This window comes from Palaemon carinicauda, chromosome 39 (assembly GCF_036898095.1).
Source record: "Palaemon carinicauda isolate YSFRI2023 chromosome 39, ASM3689809v2, whole genome shotgun sequence".
NCBI classification, from domain to species: Eukaryota; Metazoa; Arthropoda; class Malacostraca; order Decapoda; family Palaemonidae; genus Palaemon; species Palaemon carinicauda.
The window spans coordinates 14,730,631-14,749,076 of NC_090763.1; the positions used below are offsets into that span (position 1 = coordinate 14,730,631).

General features: G+C 36.4%; 1 protein-coding gene across 2 annotated transcripts in view; it reads left to right on the top strand.

Moving 5' to 3' along the window:
* LOC137631020 (uncharacterized) overlaps nt 1-18,446 on the top strand; it is a 326,574-nt gene that overhangs the window by 290,803 nt on the left and 17,325 nt on the right. The window contains exons 3-6 of one of the 2 annotated variants that reach the window (XM_068362569.1): nt 145-264; nt 7,132-7,336; nt 10,552-10,750; nt 11,890-12,005. In XM_068362569.1, coding sequence (XP_068218670.1) covers nt 145-264; nt 7,132-7,336; nt 10,552-10,750; nt 11,890-12,005 — 640 coding nt within the window. The remainder of the gene's footprint in view (nt 1-144; nt 265-7,131; nt 7,337-10,551; nt 10,751-11,889; nt 12,006-18,446) is intronic. The other variant, XM_068362570.1, reaches the window with a different exon arrangement.

An 18,446-nucleotide genomic window follows, 5' to 3' on the forward strand; every position in this document is an offset into this window, starting at 1 on the left:
CAAAGCTTGCAACTCTGAGTGTTGGTTAAGTATTGAAGTCATTTAAAAAAAAAGTAATGTGTTCTCATGGTTTTGGAATGAAAGAGATAGTTTAAAAATTCAATAACTCAAATATATATTGAAAATTTTGTTATATTCTTTCAGACCCCTAAATCCTCTTGGTAGCCGATGCGAGATTCAACTCACTATAACATGGATTCGTACACATCTGGAAATGAACAGTGAAGTTTCTCTGCCAAAAAGAGAGGTTTATAATGAATACATGTAAGTATAACACTGTTAGGTTTATTACTTTTTTAATGTTCTGAAATGAATGGAATGGAATACTGTAAAGGGTTGTAATGAAAATGTTTACCTATGCTGTCTGCAATGGAATGATTCCTATCACTTCAATATACGTGCCGTGCCATGTTTCTCTGGTCTAGATTTTGTAAGTAATGGGAAAGTGTTGGTTGCTGAAAAGGTGTTTGTTGTTATAGACAGCAGGCTGGTGGCCATGGAAGTAGAAATCTGCTTTGCAGTGTGTAACAACGCCACCTGCTGAAGCAAATAGCCCTTAAGATGGTTTAGGCCCTTTGCGTCAATAAGCGTAAGAAGAGATGATGATGATGATAATATCCACTAAATGGAATATATCTAGATAATTTTCATTTTTACTATTATTCGCCAAAGTTAGTCTAGATTATTTATGTGACCTTTTTCTTTTGAGTTTGATATTTTCTGTTTATGATTTTCCTAGACTTCTTGAATAAGCCATATTTTCCTTTGTCCTCTTATCTATGTCAACTTTTTTAATTTTTTGACAAAGTTCTTAAAGAATTTATTATATTGTCATGTATGTCCATTATTTCTCTCTTATTCAAAGACTTATATTTATTCTGCTTTACATACAGTACTATCATTCAGAAATGTTAGTGGTCTTTTAAGACAATATATAATTCCAACCATGTATAACCTAACTGGTTTTTTTTTTTGTATGTCACCTGCAAAAAGGCCTTGTTTGTATACATTCTTCCATTATTGTACTTTACTGTACTTGAGGTTTGGCTCTTGTGTACCATTTCCTTGGTTTTGCTAATGTTACTTCATCGTTGTCTCTAGCCACGTCCTTCTATTTTGACATATACTTTCATGTATTCTTAGGTTAGATACACAGTATGTTTTAAATTTTTAGACCTACTGTATACTGTACTGATATTTTTGCATTTTTGTAATTTTGTTGTTAAACAATATAGATCAGTTGTAGGCCTACTTGTTTTGGATATGTATGGATGGTAGCAGAATAGAATTTCTTTTTATAGAAAGCTGTAGTTATTTTCAAATTTAATTGCTATGTGGTAATAAGTTTTGGTTGGTTTGATTTTTCAAATGTTGCAGAAGCACTACTATCATAGGAATCTTTTTTTTCTCTCTCTCTCTCACTAGGTCGTCGTCGTTTTGTGTGTGAAAGGACTTTTAATGATCTTTCTAATTGTTTTTACGTGGTGACTCATTCTATATGGAAGGTAATATTTTGTAGATAAAGATTTAGTTGTGTACATTAATTATTCATCACAGTTACACAGGAGGTTTTTACATTTATTTTATTGATAAGGGACATTTTAACGCTATTAATGCAGAACTTCCGAAATTTGAGCTTAAACTTTTAAAAAAATAATATCAAGTGGATATCACAAACTGGATTATGTTACATATACTTTTAACCGGATAAAGATCTCAATTAGTACCTTTGTAATTCAACATTATGATTAAAAGAGAAAAAGCTTGAAAGAGGTACATCAAAATTTGTGACTTTGATATTAACCCCAAAGATACTGTATCTCCTACTAATCTTTCATAAGATGTGGGGAAGGAATTAAGAAACACTGTGAGCATAACTAAGTAAGCATTCAGGTTTTTGGCACCATTAAGTAAACAGGTTTCCATCTCAGGTTGATAGTTGCCAGTGGTCTTGTTCTCCTATACGGCAGATGCCTAGCCAGGGCAGGAATTAATAGTTGTTGTTTTAGGTTGTCTAATAAATGCAAGAAAATGTAAATATACTCTTTGCAGTCTTTGAAGGTCTTGATGGGTCCCAATTGATGTGCAGGTGTTTTTATTTTTTCTTTAAGTGGGGTTTTTTAAATAACATTTTTCAGCTGTTAATATAAACATTTGTTACAGTTGTTATATATGTCAGAAATCCATTTTTTAATTGGTTGGTACAGTACTATTCTCCCATGCAATATTTGGCTTTTCTAATGATTTCTTTTTGATGGGGCTAGTTTCTTCATCAAGCCTTGGTGCCTCCTGCTGTACTTAAGTTTGTTTATTTTTCTGTGTAATTTACACAGTGAACATGGTCAAAGTTCAATTCTAATCATCATATTTCTCATTAATTTCAATTTTGAAAAGGAGTTCAGTATTATCTAAAGGACCGCTCTTATAATTCTTTTTCAATCATGAGTCTTTTTTGTTCTTCAGGTTAGCCAATTTATGCCGAGTAAGATTTTGATTGATTACTATATATGCATGTCACTGTGTAATAATTCTCTCTCTCTCTCTCTCTCTCTCTCTCTCTCTCTCTCTCTCTCTCTCTCTCTCTCTCTCTCTCTCTCTCTCTCTCTCTCTCTCTCTCTCTCCTCTCTCTCTCTCTAAAGGTATGGGTATTTGACTACTTATTAGAAATTTTATTCTCGGCTATTTTCCCAGCATGTAAGTCTTTAAAGTTTTATAATGAAAATAGCAATTCATGCTTTAGCTGTATTTTTTTCTACTTAAGATAGACGGCCCCCCCAAAAAACCAGTTTAGTTGATACCCACAACTCAACTGGATAAACTAAGAGAAGAGGAAGAAGGGAAATAATGAGTCTTTAACTGGAAGATATTGAAGCAGGCCCACTCCCGTCTGGAAATGAAAATTAAAGGAGTAAACACACACTAATTCCAGAAGAGAGATTCTTAACTTGGTTTTGTGGATTTTATCTTGGCTAAACTTGGCTTTTTTTTTTTTCCCAATTATCTTCAAGGCCTCGTCATTAATGAACCTACATACTCAGTAGTTGCTTTAGGCTTGAGTTTGTTAGTGTTGATACCTCACATTCATTTACCCTAAGTGATTTATGAATGTTTTGAAGCTCTAATCAATTCCTTAATAGACGAAGTATTTAAAAACATTGAGATTTATAGGAAGTAGGTTATTGTTGTTTTTGTAAAAAAATTTTCTCTCTGCCATTGGGCCTAACTATTTGTGGGGCTTAGGTAACAGCGATACCCTCGCTTCAAATGAATTTATGAATTATGGTTCCCTTCACCCAACAATAGGATTACAGTATGCGTTACGCACTGCTCCTACCAAAAAACTGCTGTTTCAGAGCGGTCAACTCACTGTCCATTTGCAGACTTCAAAATGGTGGTGAGTTGATAAAAAATGATTTGCCAAAGTTGAAAGATTTACTTTTCTTTCTTTGGCAAATATTCCTTTGTCAGGTCTCTGGCAATTTTAGGTTTGTTACAGTAATGAACATTAAAAAAGACATTCAAAAGGGGTTGCAATATAAAGGAATTACTGGTGGACATTTGTGCTTGAACTACTGTATGTTCCTAAGACTTGAAACGTTGGAAGAGAAATGTTGCCTACTCCCAGAGGTGCATGGCATGCAACCATCTTAATCATTGCCTTCTCCCTCGCCATTATGTGCTTAGCATTGCTGAGCCTCAGTCACTATGAACCAGGCGTTCTCCTCTTTAATCATTTCTTAGTCCTTCACTGGGGCTACATGGTTAGCAGTATTGGTCCTCAATCTACATGAAAAAGGCATTCTTCCTCTTGATCATTACCTTGCTCTTCACCTCTATGTCGTCTGTTTAGCACTGCTGGCCCTCAGTCAACGTGAACTAGGCATTTTCCATTCTATGTTTTTACATTATCCCTCACCATTTTTATTCTAAAGTCATTGCATTCATCTACTGTTTAGTGGTGTGTTTTTAAGGATGAAGTTCTCTAATGGGCCATGTAAAGAGTTTAGCACATGAAGTAAATAGATGACATACACTTTATTCTTAAACTGTGGTGGTTGCAGAGAGACAGAGACTGTGGAAGGGTGATGTGCCAAGGCTTACAGGGTAAGAAGCATAATGATTAATGCAGCAAGAAGACCCACAAAGAAACAATTTTACTACTTGATTAATATCACGGGCCTCCCCAGCAAATGATTGGATCTGTGAAATGTAAATCAACACCTGATAAAGTCTGACTAATATAAATAGCACAGCTAAAGGGTTAAGGAAGGCTCTCTGTAAGAGTTAGCTTTACTGATTGAAAGTAAGATATCCTCTTACATAGGCTACATATTTAAAAGTGGTAAGTTGATGGCCACGTTAGAATTTGGTTATCTCCAAGAGTCATTGTGATATGCTTTTACAGGCTATTTGACCTATGAATCTCCTCCTCCTAGATCGTCTCCTCCTCCTTCTAGAGTCTTGATCGCTGTAACCATCCGACGAATAGGAGTCGTAGGAGGAGTCTTCATCGGAGTACGAGGAGACTGAAACTTCCGACTCTACCACGAGCCTCCTGGGGGTCCTGGGTTTGGAATTCGGGGTTACCGGATCCATGAAGTCCGGCGGAAGCGTGGCTGATGGTGCCGAGAGTGGATGGGTTATGGGACGACCGTCGAACCATCCTTCGCTGTCCTCCTCCACTCTCAAGGGCGATCTGAAGGTCGTCCTCGGGGCCCTCCAAACGATGGAGTCAGGGTCCGAAACACCCGTGGGCTGCTTACCAATGTCCTGGCCACCACCGGAAGATGTTGCACCTGAAAAACACGTTACAGGCGTGGGGATGGGCGCTGAATTGGGCCCCCCCCCCCACCCCGGATCCACACTTATGACGGGTCCTGCGGGCACCAGGCCTTCGTCTAAAGCACACACTCCATCCACTTTAGCAGACCCCTCACTTGTCTGCATAGACCCCTTCAACACAGAATCCCCCACATTAGACTCATGGGGAGTGGCAATGGGCCGCTTCCCCGAAACGGACTTACCTAGTCCCCTACCCAGGGAAGGGGAAGGGGAAGGAGAACCGCTCTCCGACAGGACCGAGGGCAAAGTCACCGGCAACGAAAGGCTTGACTTCTTAAGCGACTTCTTAGAAGCCTTCTTCTTTTTCTTGGCGAAAAGAGCCCATTGGATCTCCGGCCAAGACTCGCACTCCGGGCACTTAGACTCCGGGGAACACCTTTTCCCCCGACACGAGGAGCACATGGAATGCGGGTCGACCCCGGTCACCGAGAGCCATGCTCCGCAAGACTTAGCCGCTTGAGCCCCGGGACAGCGACGCTGAGGTTCCATGGAAAAAGCGAACACAAACGACACACAGACACAAGGGAAAGGTGAGGAACACAGCGGGAATACGTGAGACACAAGGTAAAGGAACACACGGGCACACGTGGGACAAGGGTTGAGAACACAAAGTAATCACGTGGGAATACAAGGTGAACGGTTGGGAAAAGTGAGAGAGAGCGGCGAGATGTTAACTACGCCACGACCAGAAGCTTAATGGTTGGAAAGCGTGGTCACCCGTGTGACCTGGGTCGCTCCTGGGCGTGTATCCCTTCGCCCTGGAACGCCCTTGAGAGGCAGCGGAGAGAGGGGCAACTACGCAAAATTCTTGGTCGGTGATTAAGAGATCCCCAGGCTCTCCTAAGAAAGTAGTTCGAGGTAAGTATGTTAGGAAAAATACAAATTACTTAAAATTTGTGATGTCTTTCTACTTTTTATCAATTTTCACAAATGCTCACAACTGAAAGAATGCATCATGTATAGAGATCCTGATCGGTTCTTTTTCCGAAGTGTTGGATAGGTTTTTTATCAGAAAAAATCTGCGCCCGAAAAATCAAACAGAATCAATTCATCATGTAATGCTTACAGTCAAATAGCAAAAGAGAGGCCTGGTTCTTTCTTTTCTATCAGTTGAGGAACTTTTTACAACCATATCCTTGGGTTCCAATTGGTTTCAATTAGAGAATTTTGAAAAGGGGGCTAAGAATGAAGAGAATGCTAATAGCAGAGGGCTACCCGTATCCTCTCCATTCGTAGCCCGCTTCCTTTTCTTACCACAACAACATGAAAAAAATGAAAAAAAACTATTAAGTGTTAACGTGAATTCCTTGGTGTTAGTCCCTATCCCTTTCTGCAGGATAATGATGTAGTCAGCAAACTGGATCATGGGTAGATTGATAGAAATAAACATGATCTTTGAAAAGAAATTATTCCATTACTTACTCTCTCACTTACCCATTTATATGGGTAATCTGGTTAGTATCCAGAACAAAATGGGGTTTTAGAATGGCAGATGATGTGAAGGAATGCGGATTTAGAATGGCGGATAAGGTAAGATGCAGGAGCATCCATATCCTTGAGTAGTCCTGGCTCTCTGGGTTTGTTCATATCCATCTAAAATGTATAAGTAACCCATGTTTTTATTGTTGTAGAAATCACGTAATTCTTAAAAAAGTTGAAGCCCAAATCCCTATACATTTATTTCCAGACCCCATCGAAATTTGAGCTTGACCCCATGAAGTGAATCTTAGAAAATCTTATTTCATTGACAGTTTTGCCAAATCGCATCCATTGGGGTCAAGGTCAAAATTGGGATGGTCCTATAAAAAAAATGTATAGGGATTTGGGCTTGACACCTAAACTATATAGAAGGACTTGATATGGACAACAATAAAAAAAGGATTACTTCGTACACTTCAGGAGGTCATGAACTTGCTCCCCAGAGCGTAGACTAGAGCTGGTTCCTACTACAGTACTCTGAGAACTGAAGGCATTCATATGTAATGGAGGAAAATTTTGTATTTTTGAAGTGACAGTTGAATCTCTTCCTTATTTAAAGCGATTGTAAAATACCTTCCGTCAAATTTTTTGTTTATTACTTATGAAAAATCAATTTTAAACTAGTTTCCCCCTAAATAGAGCATAGGCTTACTGTAGTATTCTTGTGAATGGCAAGAATAGACGAATATCATAGGGAGATTAGGTATAGAATACATAATTATTACAGTAATATGTTGTATGATCATTTTTATTTTACTGTTGGCTAATGTTTTTACTAGATTATTCTAACGCAGTATCTTTTTTTAACAGGCATTATTGCAATTTGAATAACATCAAGGCTCTCAGTACGGCAGATTTTGGGAAAGTAATGAAACAAGTGTTTCCTGGCGTTAGGCCCCGAAGGCTCGGTCAGCGGGGTGCATCCAAGTACTGCTACTCAGGGTTACGAAAGAAATGGTCCCTAGACCCTCCAGAACTGCCTGATCTCAATGATAATGTAACTAAAAAGAATATGGTAACTATATTTGTATGTTTTATAGGCCTTTTACATTAGTTTTTCTCTAATTTGATATTTATATATGCTGTCTTCCATGTTGTGCTCTTAATTTATCTTGGAAGCTTTTACTGTATATAGTAACACCCATTTTTCACGTTGGTTTGATATAAGTCGGTTATTCATGAATAAATAAAATTGCTTTATGCCGGTTTAGACCTTACATTGTCTCAATGTCAAACCATTGCGCTATAAATGAAATTTTTATTTTTAAGATTCTAATTAGGAAATTAGTAAATACTGTACATACATTCATAATGAAAACATTAGTGGGATACGTAGTTTGAGCAAAACAGGTTGTAATTACTATCAAAGAAAACCTGTGCTTTGTATGATAATTTTTTTATTCTCTCGAAGAAATATAGACCAAAGTGCTGTTGGCTTCATTACTTTTAACAATTATTTCGTTAATGGCTATTAACAGTATTATGTACTTAATACTTATTTTATGGCTGTGAAGAAAAAATAAATGGGCAATCTAAAATAACTCATTGAAAATGAAAAGAAGGATTGCGATATTAAAAAAGAAAGGAAGTGCAGAGGTGCGAATAGGTTGTCCATAGTTTCAGCTGGAAGAAGCCTGTGTGTGTAGCCTTAGTTATTTACCAGTTTTTTGCAGTACTCTACTTGGGCATCGATGTTGTCCTTTTATTTCTCAACAATCTTTGCATAATGGCCATACAGTATCTCCCAAGAAAGTTAAAGCTTGTGTCTAAGGTGTAAAAGGCATGTCATTACAGTGTATGATGAATTAGACATGATAAAATATGAAATTGTTGAAAAAAAAAAAATAAACATTGCATGCGCTGTAAGCCTTGCTCTGCCAATGCTGTCCACCATTATCCAAAATATAGACTGAAATGTCCAATATGTGACTGAAAAGGGTCTTTTCATCAAAAACTTTTAACTATAAACAGGAATAGACTGAATCTACCATGAAATAGAACACTTACTATCCCTTTGGATAGAAAGAAAGACACAAATGAATTCCTATGAGCCAAATTCTTATTGAAGAGAAGGCCAAGTATTTGTTGGAGGACTTGCTAAAGAACATTCTGATAAAAAGATACTACATTTGCTGTGAGTCATGGATATTTTGATTGATTCAAGAACCACTTTAGCTTGCACAATATTGAAGTTTAAGAAGCTGCTGCTGAAACCGTTGTTACTAAGGAATTAATTGAATCCCTAAAAAAAAAAAAATCAGGAGGGAGAACAAATTCCCCTGGAATTTATCTTAAAGGTTGATGAGATGGGATTCTTTTGGAAGAGAATGCCTGATCTTTCATTTATTTCTAAGGAAGACGAAACTATGCTATGGTACAAGGTAAAAATATAAGCTAACTTTAAATTTAGGAGGTAAGGTTACTGGTGATTTTAAAATTTATTAGTATACCTACCCTTGATAGGCAGGCCTTCAAGAACATCTTAAAGTCCAAATTTCCTATGATTTGGATGATTAATCTGAAGGTATGGGTCACCATGGCAATTTTCAAAGAAAAGTTCAATGGCTATTTTAAACCAGCAGTAAAGTTATTTTGATCCGTGATGATGCCTCTGGATATCCCAGGCACCTGACTAACATGGATCTGAATGTCAAAGTTGTTTTCTTGCCACCCAACACCACCTTGCACGTACAACCCATCGACCAAGGCATCGTAGCGATCTTCAGGTGGTACTATTTACGGCATTCCTTATGCCAAGGAGTTGATGCTATGGTGTATGGAAAAGTTGTGCCATCAATTTGTGCATGATTTTAAAGGCTTTTGAAGACAAGTAAAGGTTATATTGAGGAATTTGGTATTCTGTGACAACAAATTTGAGTTTAAGTTGATTATTCTGAACAGTTAAGGCTCACGAACAATCACTGACAAATGAAGAATTGTTGGAATTAAAGTTGCAACAGAAAATTGAAGAAAGTTTCTGTGATTCAGAACCAAGAAACTTCAAGCTCGAAGAAATGCAGCGTGGTATTTACCCTTTATCTCATTGTTTGTCAAGCATTGAGTCCTAGGATCCTTATGCTGAAAATTTTGCCAAAATAATTAATGGTGTTGAAGATTTATTCCTGCCATTACAGGACAACTTTCAATGACAAGAGAAAGACTACTATTTTTATTACTAGCTAAGCTGCAACCCTAGTTTGAAAAGCAGGATGCTACAAGCCCTAGGGTTTCAACAGCAAAAATATACAAAATATTTTGATATCAGTAACAATGTTAAAGTACAGTAGATATGTCATTATATAAACTATGAAAAAAGACTTATGTCAACCTGTTCAACATAAAAAATTTGCTCTAAGGTTGAACTTCCGAAGTTCCACTGATTCTGCTACCAGATTAGGAAGATCATTCTATTTTCTGATCATAGGTTGAGTAAAACTTTTTGTGTAGTGTTGAACCTTATGGTGGAGAGGACAAGCATGTTAGAATTAACTGCATACCTTGTACTATGTACTTGATTGTACAGTCTGGGAAGATTTGAATGCAAAGGATGGTCTGAAATATGAAAAATCTTATGCATAAAGAATAACTGGAATACAGTGCCAGAGATAAATAAAAAAAATAGGAATAAGAAATTTATTAGACTGCAAGCTTTGGTCCAACAAATTAAGATGAGAGGCAGTTGCTGAAGATCAGTTCCTAGTAAGTGTATATAAAGAGGAAAGGCTACTAAGTCATCCCCTGATCTCGACGCTGAAGAAACACTACCATCAATGTCATGTATGGGGAAAAATACTCTTGTAACAACTACAACATATATAGTTTCATCTTCATCAACCATGTCATCCTTTTCCTCTATCTAGTAATTCTTCACTTCCATCTGTACTGTCTTCCATGTCCAGTAAGCAGAATAGATGCTAACTTCAAGGAAAAGTTTACCGCGAATATTTATAAGATACGTTGTTGTTTGTGGGTTGGGCATCTCCCAACCCTGGTAACAGAAAGTAAACCATAACGGTTACCGTAGGGGATATCCTTATATATTTTGTTGCTAAGAAAAAATTATAAAGGCTCTCTTGCTAAAGACATTTTATGACTTGGTTTATTTTAAGACATTTAGCTCAAAATACTCAGAATAGTCAGTGAAATAAAGATATTTTACATCTAGAAAATTTTTGGATGAATGAAGCTATATAGCCTCTGATAGTTGAACTTCCTCATATCCATACACAGTTGGGTGTAGATGGGGTAGCAGACGAGAGTGACATGGAACGAGCTGCCGGTTGTTTGGTCATGGAATGGGCAGAAAAATTATGTTCTGTGAAATTTGAGTGCATGAGAGACTTAGCCCTTCACCTAGTCCACAAGAACTACGTAGACAATCGTTCTGTGGCTGCCTTCACACTTCTTTCTACGGCTAATCAAAAGCAAGGTATGTTGTCAAGTTTCTCTTCATCGTTGTCTGTAAAATATTGAAGTTGAATTCTTTTATATTGTCATTTGGTCTGCTGATAGTAAACTTAAAAAAGGTTAAAGTTGAATTCTTTTATATTGTCATTGGGCTTTTTATTAGAAAACTAAAAAAAAGAAGATTTAAGTTGAATTGTATTATACTGTCGTTTTACCTGCTAAAAGAAAATTTAAAGAATTCAAGTTGAATACTTGTATACTGTCATTGGGCATGCTAATAGAAAACTAAGAAAGATTCAAGTTTAATTCTTATATTATCATGGGTCTGGCTAATGGAGAACTATTCTCTTTTGGTAAACCTTTAATTTTGAAGTGCAAATATAGGAAAATTATGTACAGCACTGTGGTATAACTTATATTTGCTGGGCTGAAAGTTTGCTCAAACATGAAAAATTCTGTTTGCACAGTTTTAAATTTGTGTATTTTCAAATTCAGCCATACTATTTTCCTCCCAACCAAATCTTTAAAAAAGAATGTGCTTAGTCATCCGCAGTTATGTGGATACATGTCAGTTAGAGTGGTCTGTTTGATAGAAACAAACTGACATGTCGACTGTTACAGTAAAGTGGTTGATAGTAACTCGCGGGGAAATGGAACTAAAAAAAAAAGACGTTATTGTCAGAGGTTTTTCAAAAGCTGGACTGTGATAATCATGCCATACACGTGGTGAAAGATGTCAGAAAAGTGCATGCTAGTAGTTTATTAGTACAAATAACATATTAATCATTGTCTTGTATGTTAGAATGAAATGAAAGAAAAAAAATGTTTGAATTAATCAGTGATATTTACGCTACATTATAATATCATTATTCCTGCTTCGATACACAGATGACAACACTGATTATTACATGGACACTTTTGGAAGAGATATTGAAAAATAAAAGAATATTAAATTATTAAATAATAGCATTATCATCACTGAGAACCAATGAAGTTGATTATTCAGTTAAAACATAATAAGTGAGAGGTAAAATTTTTTGGATGTCGGTTTTATAATGGCGTGGACTTGAATTTGTGCGAAGCATCTTGTGTGAAATACGCGAAAATTTGTCCTGCGTGACCTAAACTGATTTCATAGTAAGTTGTGATGTTGTCCCGCAGGTATGTTAATGAGTGGCGGCGGGAACAACGGTGGGAAACACAGAGAAACGCAGCTCCAGCTTCAAAGGAAACTCCAAGAACGTGAACAAATTAGAGAGCAGAAAAGGAAATTACAGGTGAGGTGCATATTTATATTGCGTCTTTATGTTAATTAATTTAAATTTATCTCTGGAAATTTGATTTGGTTACAAGTTAGTACTGTATTTCAATCAACGCTGTAACTCCGTAAGGTTTAACTCGGATAGTAATGACAAGAAGATTTTATGACGTTTTGATTAAAGAAATTTAAAGAAAATGTTTGTCAAGGATTTTATGTCTTAATTTCAGTATTTAAAGTTCTCTTGAATATAAGTAAGAAGGAGAGTTTTCAATAAACTTTATTTCCTTACTATTCCAAAACATATGTATGAAAGTAAATGATAGTAAATTCAATTGTTCCTTATTCTGTAATATTTGAGTAAAATATTCAACTAAAACACGATAATTTGAGACATGAAATTTGTTTGATGTTTTCCTATATGGTTAACAGTAAGATAGACATAGCCCACTTTCTGTTTTACATATTTATAATACATTAAAAACAGACTAAGAATGACAGTGAATGCATTAGTAATTTAAACTAGATCATTGAATTGTAATTTGTATTTGCATCAATGGTCCTCATATATTTAAATATTGTATGATGGAAAATGAAAGAAATGCTTAGCTTACAGATTTATACAGTTTGAATACTGTAGTTAGCATTACTTGTATATTGAAATCTTAAGGAGCAGGTGATTTATACTTCTTATTGAATCATAAATGAAATAATTACTGTACTACAAGATACATCGTAGACCTAAATTTCTCCAGAACACATTAAATCACTGTACATTTCATTGAACTCTTAATGTACACAAACTGCAGTTATCTGTTAAAGAAGTTAAGCTATTTGTCAAACACCCTTTCTGAAAGTTGTGTTTTTATATATGATTTAGTTTATATTCTACTTTATTGCACATAGTAAATCCAATCAGTGGTGATGGTTGAAAGGTTCTCTCACAGAATCTAGCATGAAAATCATAATATTTTTGTAATTTGCTGTAAAGGAAACATTCTTTTGATAAAGAAGGATTAAGTACTTTGGTGGGAGGATTTCATTGCTTATAATTCTATATTTTCCTCATTTTGTCTCTTCTACATCAGTCTTCAAGATCTCTCCTTATCTCCCTTTTTCATTACAAGAAATATTGTGTAAGACAAAGAAAAGCCCACAAAGATTATGCATGTCGAAAATATTTGCTTTGCATGTATTTTTCAAGTGCAGATGTATTTTGACAAAACAGAAGTATATGGGGAAAGATTCAGTTATACAGATAAGTGATTATGGTCTTTTACAGAAAGATTAATATGCCCATCCTGGGTGTTTTATAATTTTCATTTTTCCGCATGTGTTGGATGGAAAGGAGACATATAGTCTTCAACTTAAGTCGTAACACGATATAGCCCATCAAAGAAATACAAATTAAAAGTAATAACTATCTTTCATTCAACAATTTCTTTGACCTTCTGCTTGTGTTCAATTGTAAAGATTTCTTTGACCCTTTTCTTGTGTCCAACTATGAAAATTTAGAGATTGTGAAACACATCCAAATATACAAACGAAAATATCCATCAGAAGGATGGAATATTTCATAATGGTATTTCATTTGATATTAGGATTTCATTCATGTTGAAAAGTCATAGTATTCAGTTGTTCCTACACTATTACAAACCTTCATCCTTTACATAGGATAGATATCAGCTGGAGTACTTGGCACTTAAACTGGTGGCTGATCCTCTGCTGGCTCACTGAGCGGTCACTCTGATTTGAGCCGTCAATGGGAACAAACATTTCATCCACTTGCCAGAGTATCTTTATTTTTTAGTTGCTTTTCTTTTTCTTTCCTGCGTGTTTGTGATTGCTTGCTGCTGTTGGGATGTCTACACTCATACAAACTTGGACTTTTAAAATTTTCTTTCTTTAACTCTTGGACACTTGTTCCTGGTGACAATGCTGTACTATGCCTTTGGATGCTTGGGAAGGGAATAAACTGTAGTATATTAGGACATTGTCATTGGGTCTTGATTCTAGGAATATTCCGCCCTTGATTCAGATTTATCTGATTGTCCAACCCCTCCGTACGAGTGTGGAAGAAGATAGTTTCAGGTGTAATAAGCTCTCCTTCCCAAAGGGAGACCATACAATATCCTTTTATTGATGCACGTGCTTGTGAGCAATATGTCTCCAAGCACGCAGTGTTTGGATTTTGAATCATTGTTTACCGATGAACTTTTTTTTAGCACAACCTTTTCAGACTAGCTTGGAAACCCTGCTGGTCATACCTTGTCTGTGCTCATCGTGCTCCTGATGCGCATATCCAACAGTCTGCTCTCACACTAGCGTGCTTAACATTCGTGAGCCTTTGATGCATACAACAGCATGCTTGATATTAGTGAGCATGCGACATGCTCACAATCTAGTGTGCATAACAAGTGGCGGAACTAGACAGTATCCCATGGATTCACAAGTGCCCTTAGCGTGGAAGAGATATGATTAGTGTTAGCAAGTTTCCCGCCTGCCTTCCCTCTAGGACATGCGCGCTGCCCTTATTTGAGAGCCGTGCTTCTCACTGGGATTCCTGAGTTGAGGGGCAACATCTCTCAATACTTGCGCAGGTATTACTTCTCTAGTACTCCTGGTTATGCATGTAAAGTAATTCACCTGTCTTCATAAGACAACCTCTCCTCTCCTGATCCTGTGTTGGTGGTGCACATCCCCATCCTGCACACCTCTCTGGCAAGCCTCTGTCTTAAGGATTTGGAGTAGGCAAGTTTCTTGCCAGCACTCATCACTCCACATTCCTCACTTATGTGAGCTGCTACTGTTACAGAGACGGTTGCTTCACAGGATCCAGGATGTGTGCGCTGCATTCAACTATGAACCCTCTTTAAGGAGAGACTTGACACCTGCGGAAGCCAGAGCATGCACACACACTATCCTACACTCATAAATATGACCTGCTGGATTAAGGATTCTTGACGGTCTGTGTCCAATTACTCCTCTGGATGACAATCATTCTCTAACTCATCGCAGTTTTTTATTGTCAGCAATTATCATTTGTCCCAGATCGAATTTGTGTCGACCACATGCTCTCTCTCTCTCTCTCTCTCTCTCTCTCTCTCTCTCTCTCTCTCTCTCTCTTTTTCAGTAGGGAAGGTTTCCATTTAACCCCCCCTCCTTTACCCTTTCTCTGAGGAGGATATTTGTATGATGTTTGTAGGATTAGGTAGGAAGTTCTATTAACCATAATAATTACCTGGAACATAGATGAACAATCGTTAGTAATTATTTCTCAGCTGATCCCATCTCGTCGATATCTGCTTGATGGATAATAATACATTGGTATTAATAAAATACGTCTTTAATGTATAAAAGACTACATTATGAACTTCACTTTGTGACAGCTGACTCTCAAGTGTATATAGAGCGTCTTACACAAATCTCACAAACCAAAACATTGCTAAACAAAAGAGCATCGCTCTGAAAAGACTTAAATCCTACTCCAGCATAAATCATAAAGAATCACATCTTATCTGAGGTAACCAACAAATGTTTGAATCCTAATACCAAAACAAATCATTACTCTTATGATCAAAGCATAACATGTCTTATTCATGCAATATGATGCAATGTTGTGCAATACCTGAAACACTTGAAATAACATAGTACATTGTTACAATAATACATAACAGTCTCCTCCCCCTTAACTTGACATTGTAAAAATATTCATAAATCTAATCTCTCAGGGGGCTTTCCTCTGTTAATCCTATTAGGAAGCACTTTAACCTCATCTTGTACTGGTACATGAATTGGTTCTGAATCTACATTGGATGTTGGACCATCTTGGTTAATACTTGACTCATTTGATCTAACAACTTCTTTAAGTTTCTCATCTCTAACATTCACATGCTCTACTGTCTTTCTGTTTAACGGCTGTAATTGATCAACATGACGTTTTACAACATTATCACCAACACGAACATCATAATGTAAATTTCCTATCTCTCTTACAATCTCTCCTGGTACCCACTTCTCTGGAGTGTTGTACGATCTTACCATGACATCAGACAAAGGTAAAAAATGTCTTACATTAGGAAGCTTTGCTATTTGTTTATACCCTTTATCTTCTAAATCACTTTGCAAACTTGGATACAACAAATCTAACTTACACCTTATCCTCCTTCCCATTAACAAATTTGAGGGTGCCACGCCTGTTGTGCTGTGCGGCGTTGTTCTATAAGACAATAAAAATTTTGACACATGCAAAAATATATTACTTGAATTTGCTCTTCTACACTTCATATTGTGTTTAAATGTTTGAACAAATCTTTCAGCCTCTCCATTAGTGGATGGATGATATGTAGCTGAAAATGTATGCTTAATACCATTGACATTACAAAATTCTTTAAACTCTTGTGAAGTAAATTGTGGACCATTATCTGTAACAATTCTTTCTGGAATACCATGCGTTGAAAAAATTTGCATTAACTCTTTTATTGTGGCGTAAGACGTTGTCGTCTTCATTGGGATAATTTCTGGCCACTTACTGTAAGCATCTACTACTATCAAAAACAAATAATTCAAAAAAGGACCTGCAAAATCTATATGCACTCTTTGCCATGGATACCTGGGCAACTCCCACGGGTGCATTCTAGCAAATTGAGGATTGTTTTGTTGCATAACACAATTCATACAATTTTTTATATAACATTCCACATCTTTATCTACACCTGGCCACCATACAAAAGTTCTCGCAATTGACTTTGATCTTACAATACCTTGGTGATCAGCATGTATTTCAGACAAAACCTTATTTCTCAGTGAATTAGGAATAACTACCCTGGAACCTCTCATCACTATTCCTTGTGTCACACTCAGTTCATACCATATATCCTTATACGGTTTACAATTTTCCTCCTTTCCACATAAGTCCCTACCTGTCATTAAACTCTCCAAAACCTTACTAAGTACTGGGTCTTGCTTGGTACTGTGTGCTACATCTTTTGCAGTTATTGGTACATTACATACTGAAATTAATAAAACACTGTCATCATACTCTTCTGGAGCTTTGTCTACGGGTAATCTGGATAAAGCATCTGCATTACCCATATTTGATGTTGGACGGTATTCCATATCATAGTGGTACGCTGCTAACGTAACTGCCCAACGTTGTAGTCTTGCAGCTACCAACGTAGGTAAACTTGCTTTTGGACCCAATATTGCTAATAAAGGTTTATGATCTGTAACAAGTGTGAACTTTTTCCTACCATAAAGATACATATGGAATTTTTTAACTCCATAAACTAATGCTAAACCTTCCTTTTCTATTTGAGAGTAATTCCTTTCTGCCTTGTTCAATACTCTAGAAGTGAATGCAATTGGTTTTTCTGTTCCATCTGGCATTACATGAGATAATACTGCACCTAGACCTATGTTTGATGCATCACAAACTAATTTAACTGGTAAATCCATTCGATAATGTACTAAGAATGTAGGTGATGTTATTTCCTGCTTGATTCTTTCAAAAGATTCCTGACACTCTTTTGTCCACTTCCATTCTACACCCTTATTCAACAGATTATACAATGGATGTGCAATTGTAGACAAATTCTGAATGAAATTCCCATAAAATGTTACTAAACCTAGAAATGATTGTAATTCCTTAACATTTTCTGGCACTTTTGTTGATTGTACAGCTTTAATCTTCTCTTTAGTTTTGTGAATACCCTTGCCATTTATTACAAAACCTAAGTATTCCACTGAATCAACTTCTAAAATACATTTGTTCTTATTTACTCTAATATTATGTTCCTTCAACTTCTTCAGAACTGTTCGCAATCTCTCTATGTTCTCTTGTGTCTTTACCCGCAATTAAAATATCATCTATAAAAATGAATACTCCTTGCATTCCTGAAAAAATCTTATCCATAGTTTGTTGCCATATAGCTGGACTACTTGCAACTCCATAAGGTAATCTCTTTGGCCTAAACAAACCTAAGGATGTATTTACTGTACATAATTCTTGTGAAGTTTCATCCATGGGAAGCTGTTGAAATGCTTGTCTTAAATCTAATTTAGAAAAAACACTGCATCCTGACATAGTTGCAAACATGTCTTTCGGATTGGGTAAGGGATGTTGAGCTACTTGCAGTTGTGGATTTAACGTTACTTTGTAATCTCCACATAACCTAACCTGTCCACTTTCCTTCACAATAGGAACTAATGGTGTAGCCCAATCTGAATATGTGACCTTTTCCCAAGAACCTTCACTTTCTAATCTCTTGATTTCTGTTTCAACTGCACTTTTCAATGCATATGGTACTGGTCTCGGAGCAAAAAATCTAGGAGAACTGTCAGGTTTCAAAACTAAAATTGCCTTTGCGTTCTTTACTGTACCTATTTTATCTTCAAATACGTCTTGAAACTCTGATAGGATATCATTCATAGACATTTCATTTTTGTTTTCATCTTGTCT